The sequence below is a fragment of the Pollicipes pollicipes genome, unplaced genomic scaffold, assembly GCF_011947565.3.
Source record: "Pollicipes pollicipes isolate AB1234 unplaced genomic scaffold, Ppol_2.1 Scaffold_7261;HRSCAF=8764_pilon_pilon_pilon, whole genome shotgun sequence".
Classification (NCBI taxonomy): Eukaryota; Metazoa; Arthropoda; class Thecostraca; order Pollicipedomorpha; family Pollicipedidae; genus Pollicipes; species Pollicipes pollicipes.
In genome coordinates, this window is record NW_023597054.1 from 43,487,375 (window position 1) to 43,496,812 (window position 9,438).

General features: G+C 63.4%; 1 protein-coding gene across 1 annotated transcript; it reads right to left on the reverse strand.

Annotated features, from left to right (window-relative positions):
• Positions 1-9: 9 nt before the first annotated feature.
• LOC119111479 (uncharacterized) lies at positions 10-3,807 on the reverse strand. The gene is made up of 6 exons (XM_037235297.1): positions 3,717-3,807; positions 3,153-3,201; positions 2,009-2,210; positions 1,400-1,490; positions 450-627; positions 10-67 (listed from the first exon to the last, which is right to left on the reverse strand). The coding sequence occupies exons 1-6, from the start codon at positions 3,805-3,807 to the stop codon at positions 10-12; spliced, it is 669 nt and encodes a 222-aa protein (XP_037091192.1).
• Positions 3,808-9,438: the final 5,631 nt, after the last annotated feature.

The window sequence follows — 9,438 nt, forward strand, 5'->3', positions numbered from 1 at the left end:
GCTCGGGCGTCATGGGCAGGCCGAGCGCCGCCGCGTAGCTGCTCGGGGTCCGGCAAACTTGAGCGCTCTGCGGAGGCCGGCAGCCCGTCAGAGGCGACAGGCGCGGCAGGCCCACTTCACAGCAGCAGGGACCGGCGACTGGCGTACCACCCTCGGACAGGCGAGGTAGGCCCGTCTCACAGCGGCAGGGACCGGTGACAGGCATACCACCCTCGGACAGGCGCGGCAGGCCCGTCTCACAACAGCAGGGACCGGCGACAGGTGTACCACCCTCGGACAGGCGCGGCCGACCCGCCTCGCGCGTTCGCACCAATGCCCGCCGGCCGATCTGTTCAGTAACCGCCCCACCACTCACTCACAGCGTCGCGCAGAGGCCCACCCCGTCACTAGCCTGCCGCCGATCGCACAGCTGGCAGTCGTGCCCAGTCGCCTCGGCGACGGTCGCTTACTTTTGGTCGGCTGTTTCTTGGAGAGGTTGAGCGGTCCGTCGGTGGCGGGCGGCGAGCGGCCGGCGCCGCCCCGCTCCACGGGCGTCAGCGACACCGAGCTGGTCAGCATGGTGGTGCCCTTGGAGGCCACCGGCGTGATGGTCACCTGGGCGCCTGAGGTCGACGCCGACTGGCCCACCTGGTGGCCGGGCACGCCGCCTGAGTCAGCGGCGACGGCGGCGGCGGCGGCGACACCGGCCGAGCTCCGGGGATACATACACGCGGCGGGGGGAGCGCGCCTTTGTAAAAGGAACGTTGCGCGCGCCATCGCGGGCCTTTTCATGGAACGTCAGTGACCACGGTGGTCGTGCTGGCGCCACGGGACCATGACGTAACCGGGTTTAGAATGCAGACCCCCCATGTGAGAGTCGAGGATTCCAACCAGCAGACCTTTTGTTAACAGCGCACTGTTTCATTTCGCTTTTGCGAAGCGCACTGCCGAGGGGAAGAGAAAACGCAACTACGCTGCGCCACATGCCGGCCTCAGCACGTGTCAGTGACGGCCGAAGCTGCGCAATGCCTCACTTGCCCACCGCAAACTGTCATCCTGTCGATCACTAACGACGCGCCAAGCCTCTAGGTTATGAGCAGGAGCGATGCAGACCCCCCGAGTGGCGGCTACGCGTGCGGCGCATGCACCACGGCCTGCCAGCCGGGCCAGTGTGTCAGGCACGGCACGGCCAAGCACGGTCAGGTCGCTGAGGCCGCAGCGAGCCGCCGACGGAAGCTCGCGCCGCCAGCCAACGTCGCCGCATCGATCCCGCGGCGCCCGTCAGGCGGTTAGCACACGAGGCGGCTTAGCGTGAGCTACCGAACGCCGCGGGCCGCGCCGGCCGCGCCGGGTGTTAGTTAGAACTGACTCAGTTCCCACTAACCGCGCCAGAGTCCTTAGCAACTGGCTTTATCTCCACCTTGGTTCCGAGCATCTCGAGCTCTCGCAGCCGATCGCTGGTGGACTTGGACGACGTCGGTGTGATGGTGACGCTGTCCCGTCAGCCGCGTCTGCCGGCAGAGGGGAGGTCAAGTCAGGTCAGGTCAGGTCACAGGGTCCGTACAGCGCCGCCGGCCGCTTCCAAAGGCGCCCACTTTCGGGTCGGTTGCAATCGAAAGACACGCCGGTCGCTCCTCGGGGGCAATCAAAAGTGATTTACGTGTCAGTGGGCAGTGCTTATAATGGATAACGAGCACGGGAAGATCGTCAATCGAAAGATACCATCAGGGACTCGCATGGCTCAATCGCCTGCCGCCAGCAAACGGCGGGACACGGACCTGCCGCCCCATCCACCACTGCTGCATTCAGGAAACGGCCACAGGCTACTCTGGGATGACCCAAGCGTAGGACGGCGGAGACCAGCTCCAAGCGAGAACCGTACAGCACAACTCGCTCCCTCGCCGCACACGGTCGGGCAACAGGGAGGGGCGCTAGCGGTGCGGGCAGCTCAGCACCAGCACCAGCACCAGCACCAGTCCGCCACAATGCGCACGGCGCGGCGGACGCCCGGCCGGGCAGCCGAACGTACCTCGGTGGCCGGCGAGCGGCCCAGGATGGAGGAGACGCCGTGCGAGAGCGCGCCGGCGCCGCTGCCGGCGGGGAACGGCGGGTCCAGCGAGATGGTCTTCTTGCGGCCACGGTTGGTGGTGCCGGGCACCTTGGGGCCGCTGATGGACGAGGTGTGCTTGATTATCTCGGTACCGTCCGGCAGCTGAAGGCCGCCCGGACTACTGAAACAGCCGGCCAAGCCCGCCCGGTACAGAACGGCGCCGACGGGCCACCGCCGCCGCCGGGCGCGAGGCGCCGCACGCCCCGCGCGCCGGCCCGACTCGGGGCGAGCGATGAGAGGACGAGCTGCGTGGGACGGGACACCAGCGGCGCGGGACGGAGGCATGAGCGGCGCACCAAACGCTGGCACGTGAGCGGGGTAACGCACACACAGACACGCACACAAGTACACACGCGCGCGCTCACACACGCACACGCACACGAGACGTGCCCGTGAAAATCAAGGCATAACGGAATGGAAAATGAGACAGTCTTTCGCCGTTCTTATCAGGATGAGAGACAGGCGACGTCATATCACCCCAGTAGCTGAGTGTGTCGTTAAGTCGCAATGACGCACGGGGTAGTCTTTTGTTTGCGACCACAATGAAGTCTTAAAAGGGTCCCCAACAAAACTCAGAGCCAACAAGCGACCTTGGTCTTTTTTGTCGCCGATCTCTTCCTCACAACACAACGCTGGTCGGCTTCATACTACTCGGCTCATCCACTCGTAACACTGGGACGAAGCGTAATGCTTACTGTTGTATGGTCTTAAAAACGGACGATAAGAGAACTAACACGACTTTGTATAAATCCGCCCATGTTAGGAAAGCATCTGGAATGGAGCGGGTGGGCGTTGAGACGTGCACTGAACTCCGACGTGGCAGAATTCCGGAGCAGTTCTCGGAACACGTGAAGATTAAAAGGATGCCAATCAAGAACTCCAACACAGGGAACAGCCACACTTTTTGCCCATCTTACTCCTCGATTCGCATCAGATCGAACACGCCTGCCATGCTGGGGAATAAATCACTACGCGGCCGCCCACCCTTCCAACCCGGGTCAACGCCTGGTGTCTATTTTAAACACCCAGACGAGGCTCAAATCGACATAGACGGAAGACTCACTCTTTGGACGAAGAGCTGCTGGGGCTTCCACCACCGTGCGCTTTCATTCCTGGAATCAACAGGTCCCAGTCAGTCTCTGACTGAGTCTCGGCTTCGCATGCTCCGCCGAGCGTTCGCAGGCTACCCACGCCATCTTTTTTGGCCGCCGTCCGCTCTCGTCCGACAGACGCACGGCATATCCGCTGTCGCCGCCGGTTGGCGGCGCCGGCGGCGGACGGGGAGGGCGCCGGCCCAGCGCGGCGGACGTGTGGCCGGCCGCGCGGGGCGCGCCGACGTCGCCGGCCGTGCCATCTGGCCGGGGGCGACGAGGTTGTATTGACGGCGCCGGGCCGGCGCCCGGCCCGGTCCGACGCACCCGGCCGCTCTCACGGCCGCGGCCGCCCAGGACGGCCGGCTCGAGCCACGGGCCAAACACGCCACCGGCAGGCTGCCCGCTCCGAGCGGGCACCGTGCAGAGCTGCGTAGCACGACAGGGCGCCGCACTGGAGCCGGGTCCCTCGCTCGCCCTCAGGCCGCGGTGCGGGACCGCAGCGACCCGACCCGACCCCGTCCCGTGCCTCTCACCTGCGAGCGCCTCGTAGCCGAGCCCGGCCAGCGGGTGGATGCCGGCGGCGGCGCCGGACTGCAGCCGGCTCAGGTAGTCCTGCGCCGCCATCTGGTTGCATGAAGTTGATCCAGGCGGCGTCTGCGGAGAGAGGCGGGCGGCCGGCCGTCAGGCGCGCGCCGCACTCGGGCCGCCAGCTCATACACACACACGGCCGCGGGGCGCGCGAGCGCTCGCTTTACCGCCTGCCCCGGCCGACCCCACACAAGCCTTGCAGTCAAACGGTTGCGTCCGGATGCGGTCGCACCCATAGCTGCGTTCGCGGTGACAGCCAAGAGAGACGACTTCGAGGCGATACCAACAACGTGAAGCAAACCACAATCATTCTGAAAGCGATACCACATTACGCACGTCGGGCCTCCTGGTTGGAGTGGATTGATCACAAACTGGATGGCTTAAAGGTGTACATGGCGGCAAGTGCACGCTCTTGGTTTGTGTAGTATCTAGCTTATTGCCAGGTGCAGTCTTAGGCCGTGAAGATTCTGAGGGACTCGGACTTACGCACGGACTCGACGGGGATTGAGAAGCGAATACTACCTATTACTGCTACCATCGCGGCTGCAATTCAGTCCGAGGCGTTACGAGCGAAGACCAATAGCGAAACTGACAGCATTTCACAGGCTCGAGCGTCTGTGGGCTTCGAAAACGGCCCAACGGAATTGCAATTTACTGCTCAATGTAGTAAAAACAAGAATGATGAACTTTCCCGCAAGCCATCAGTCCACTTAAACACCTACTTGTCCCTGTACAGACTGCGCCCGCACCAGCAAAAACACATGGTCACACCACACACCGCCGAACACCGGTCCCCACACACATGTGAGGTCACACCTTCCCGGGGGATCGCGCGGTCAGCCCCTCAGATACAGCACGCGTTTGGTGCACACCAGCCTCCTTTCCCGCGGTCAGCATCGGACCGACGTGATTTGTGGCCATTCATACGGCCAGCCATTCATCGGCGTAACAACACTGCCCGGCGGAGCTGGCGTCACGCGGTGGCGTGCCGGCGGACAGGCGGGCCGCTCCGGCTCTCTCTCGCGCGCGCGGCGCCTCTCCCCGCCGCCGCCTCCGGGGCTGCGTCGGCTCCTGTTTGGCTTGGCGGCGCGTCGGGCGCACGCCGCCGCGCGGCGCCCGACGCGCCGCGCCCTATCTGGCCCGCACAATCCCGACCCACAACTGGGACGGCCGGCGGGGCGCGTGACGTCACCGGCCTGTCGCCAGCTGACGCCGGTGCCGGGCCGGCGGCGTGGGCCGGCCGCGCGGCACGACTGCCTCCCCGCCGCCTGCCCACGCCCGTCCGGTCGGCTGAGGCGCTCCCCGGGCCCTGCTGTCGCTCTGCTCGGCGGCCACGATCGTGTCCGACCAAGGCCCGGCTGTTCGACACGCTGTTGCTGGACGGGCCCACTGGCGATGCGCTGATTGAGCGGAGATCGTCGGAAACACACCGCGCTGGATCTAGGCGGGCAGCTACCAAACTCATAAAGCCAGCCGGTCGCTCAAACAGCAAACAAAACCGGTCACCTGTCCACGTTTGTGCCGGCGCCAGTAGTGAGGCTCGGACCGAAGCCAGCGAGCTCCGGCGTTCTGTTCCGCAGCCGGAACATCATGCAAATGAATGAATGTACTGGCAAGCTGATCGCGCTGACAACAACTGACAACCCGATACACGCAAGGCCTCGGTCGCCATTTATCAGCGGCAGCGCCCCGGCCGCAGTGGCGGGCGACAACCGGCCCTGTCAATGCACGCGCAACCCCAGATGATGACATCCTGCAAATTACCACGTTGGAAAGCTCGTGCGGCGTCCGCATGGGTTCGGGGCGGCGGCGCTCATCTTGTTGCCGACGCGTGGGCGCGACGCGGCGCAAACGTGACGGCAGTGCAGCTGCGGGAAACCCGTCGCCAGCGGTTCGGTGTCCAAGGGCGAAATGTCGTCGCCGGTACAAAAGCGGGCGTGTGCACCGACTGCGGGGACTGCTGAGGCCGGGTCGTGACTTGGGCCACCCGAGCTGTCGCCAAACGCCCCCCCCCCCCCTCCGCTCCACCCCGTCCTTCGCTCGCAAGGCGAGGCTGGCGGCGCTCGTCACCACACGGCCGCTTGATTCCGCGCAGGGCGGGAGTCCGGCCCAGAATACCCTAGTTTGCCGCTCAGTCATCGCGGAATGTATTCCGTGAGATGCTTGTGGGCCGGGTTTAGGAGCTGCGCACGGTTACGGAAGAGCAATGACTTGCATTGCAGGAGGGCCTTGGATGGAATTATCGACGAGTTTTTTTTAAGTAAGCAGAACTTAGACTGCATCATATTCTGATAGCGTATGCCGCTCACGCATAGCTGACATCCAAATCCGGCGTCCAGATTTAGGAGCTATGTTATTTAGGCTACCATGAAGTCCAAGTTCCCACTTCAGCCTTCATGATTTTAACGTAACCGGCCCCAGACACCTATCTACGGCTTAAATCACACATCTGGCTGAATTCAAGCCAAACCAGCCAGTCCAGTGAGGCGCCGTGTAGGGGCACACTGTACCAACACCGCCCTGCTTGTAACTGAGACGGGCCGTGGCGAGCGGGGACATGCTCCTGACCTATGTCAGGTCAAAACGCCCCCTCGCGCCCTGACCCGGCGCCCACGTCACGGATTCCGCCATAACCAGGCCCTTGTCGGGTCTCACCGTCCAGGGTACTGGCAATTACTTTGGTTACGTCAGAAGCTTGCTAGGAGCCGTATGATAGTGGAAATGGGAATGCTACTGCCGCACAACCTGCTCAAAGGCTTGCCATCGCATGCACTTACTGACACATCACCTGTTGAATCGTGTTATTCGTTCGTGCTGCACCCAACTATATTACCGCACCTTCCGACACCTATTTCCGCGTAAACAATTATGTTACGGGATTCATTACATCAGGAATGTTGATATCCAAACCTTGGCGGCCGGCTCATTTGCTGACCCTCACGTGAACGCGCGAACCGGTCCCGGCCCCGGCCCGGCCCGTCAGGCGCGTGTTCGCCATCACAGATTGCATCACCCAGGTTCGCTTGCTATATGCATGGACGATAGATGCTCTCAGCGGAAAGACTAGTTGCATCCAGCGCCCGCACCAACGGGCCGCCGCCACTGGCAACCACGACCAGCCAGGCCCCTGATAGCGGCGGACGTTCGCGGCGCCCGGCCGGCCCAGAGCCCCCCCCCCCCCTGCGTCCGTCCGCCGGACCCCGGGCGGTAGGGGCGCCGGCGTCCCCGTACAGCCTCCCCGGACCGCGTGGAGCCGCCGTCGTCGCGGCAGACGCCATTCGGACGCGGCTGCCGGGGGCGCGGCCACCCGCCGACCCGGCCAGCGGCGTCACGCCGTGACAGGCTGCACAGCTTGGCGGCACTTCCCACCGCGGGCTTCTGTCGGACTCCACAGCCAAGTCGGCTTCCAGTGACGGCGACGCTTTGACAGCGGGGTGGCCTTCAAAAACCATGAGCTCTGTCACGGCCTGTGGCGCGTGGCGTGAATTTCTGGGCGGCGTCAAGTTGAAATATATCATATTAAATGGAGCAAAACAGCGGGCGGTAAATTGAGTGCGTAAAAGAATGTCGGAAATGACCCGAACGATGGCCGGAACAAGTTGCATGCTGCATTCATGTTGATGGGATATATATATATATATATATATATATATATATATATATATATACAATCTCATTGAAAGGGGTATTAGTCGAATATTCCGGGGTCTGTCGTGTCACCGTAAAATGTCGGGCTCCAGCGCGTGCGTTCGGTATCCGGAAGCGGTGGTAAATTATGCACAAACGGATCATATCGCCGATGAAAACGGCTGATACCAACCTGCGTCGTTAAATAATGCTTTAAAGGGGTCGTGACTCTAGCTCCAGCCTTGCAAATAAGAGTTCTTTATGCCATATTGCACTCGACTCCCGGGACCCACGCGGTCACCCCGAGGTGCTGCGGTCCAGCACCGGAGACAAGACACAGACGGGAGCTGAGCACGATCCGACACCACACAGCGGAGAGCAAGGGTATGACGAGGTGGAAAGTAAGAGGTGTCGGCGGCCGCGCGTGGCCGGCGCTGCCAGCAACGGCAGCGGCGTCACGGGGGCACACCTGGCGCAGTCACGCCCCGCGCCGCGCTCCTGGACACAAGAGTGGGGTACTCGGAGCAGCGACACGTCTTCGCCACGCTGCAGACAGCGCAGCAGAAGGAAACGTCAACACTAACAACACCGGCACGTGGGCGCTGCGCCGGCCGGAGCCTATAAGGATTGATGGAGTGTTTGGTACGATGATCTCTATCGCCGAGGCCGTAAATCAGGAGAATGAATGGAGTGGTCTGTCGGCTAACGTTCACGGTGCATACCGATTCCCGTCAGGCCGGTGTTCGGTAGAAGAGTACGGCACGTGAAAGGGCCGGGCCGTGTTCGTGTCTATTAATCGCCGGTCCCGCGCCGCCTGATAAAGTGCGGACTGATAGCGAGCACGGGAAGCCCGCCGCTGATTCCACCGCGGTGATGATGGTGACCGGCGATTGTGCGCGAGCTGTCCGTTGTCACAGCACATCCCATTCCAATAAGCCCGCGCGTCCGTGGCGCGACACCGACCACGCGGCTGGACGAGGCTGACGTGTGAGGACGGGACCGAGACGGACCGCTGCGCCGCCGCCAGGACGGTGGACGCTGAATCACCGGCCTGACTGTACCGCCGCCGACTGCTGGGGTGTGAGGGCGTCTGATGACTGCTGGGGTGTGAGGGCGTCTGATGACTGCCGGGGTGTGAGGGCGTCTGATGACTGCTGGGGTGTGAGGGCGTCTGATGACTGCTGGTGACTGCACTGTGGTGTGGAGGTGCCTGGTGCGCGTGGGCAAGGTCAATAGTAGACGCCATCCGACACTGGCCTGCCAGAAGGCCGAGATCTGCTGCAGTGCGGGGAGTGCAGACATGTGTGGACCACTCCACCTGCGAGAGCCTGTCCACCGGACGCCGACTCCGACCACGAGCGGGCAAATGCAGGTCCTGGCGGACGACCACTCTCGGCTTGGGACCACTCTGCCGGACTGATGACATTGGCACCGAACCACCTGCCGCGATGCTAAGACGGGCGAACGTGGTCTGGCCGCCGCCGCGGCCGGGATGACAGGGCCGGCCACAGGGCCGCGGGCACAGGCACCGAGGCCGGCTGGCGTCTGGAGCGGTTTGCCGACGCGCGTCGACCCCGCGCAACGACTACTCACTGGCTTGTGTGACATGCTGCCGATGGTCCTGCGTGCCGGCCATGGGATGCCAGGGGCCGCGTGCGCCGCCGCTGCGGGACGACGACCCGTCGACCGCGGCCGGCAATCATCGTGAAAGCCGGGACATCAGCATCTGGGTTAAGGCCCGGGCCGCGGCGGCGCCGCCGAAGATCGAGTGTGCTGAAACAGGCCGGCGGTCAGGTCACACGCGGCGCGTGCACCGTCGCCGGCAGGGACGGGCAGCCCGCCCGCGGCAGCGACACCGGCACAGCACAGCATCGCCGCACGCGCACAGACGTTCGGAAAACAAGACAGCATTTGCAACCTCTTTCAAATTCAAGCTTCTTAAACTGCTAGCTCGCATCCGCCACTCGATGGGTGTGCAGGCAATCTTGAATGAGTCAGTCCCTTTCAAGCAGCTGGTATCACGTTGAGTGATTCCCCGCA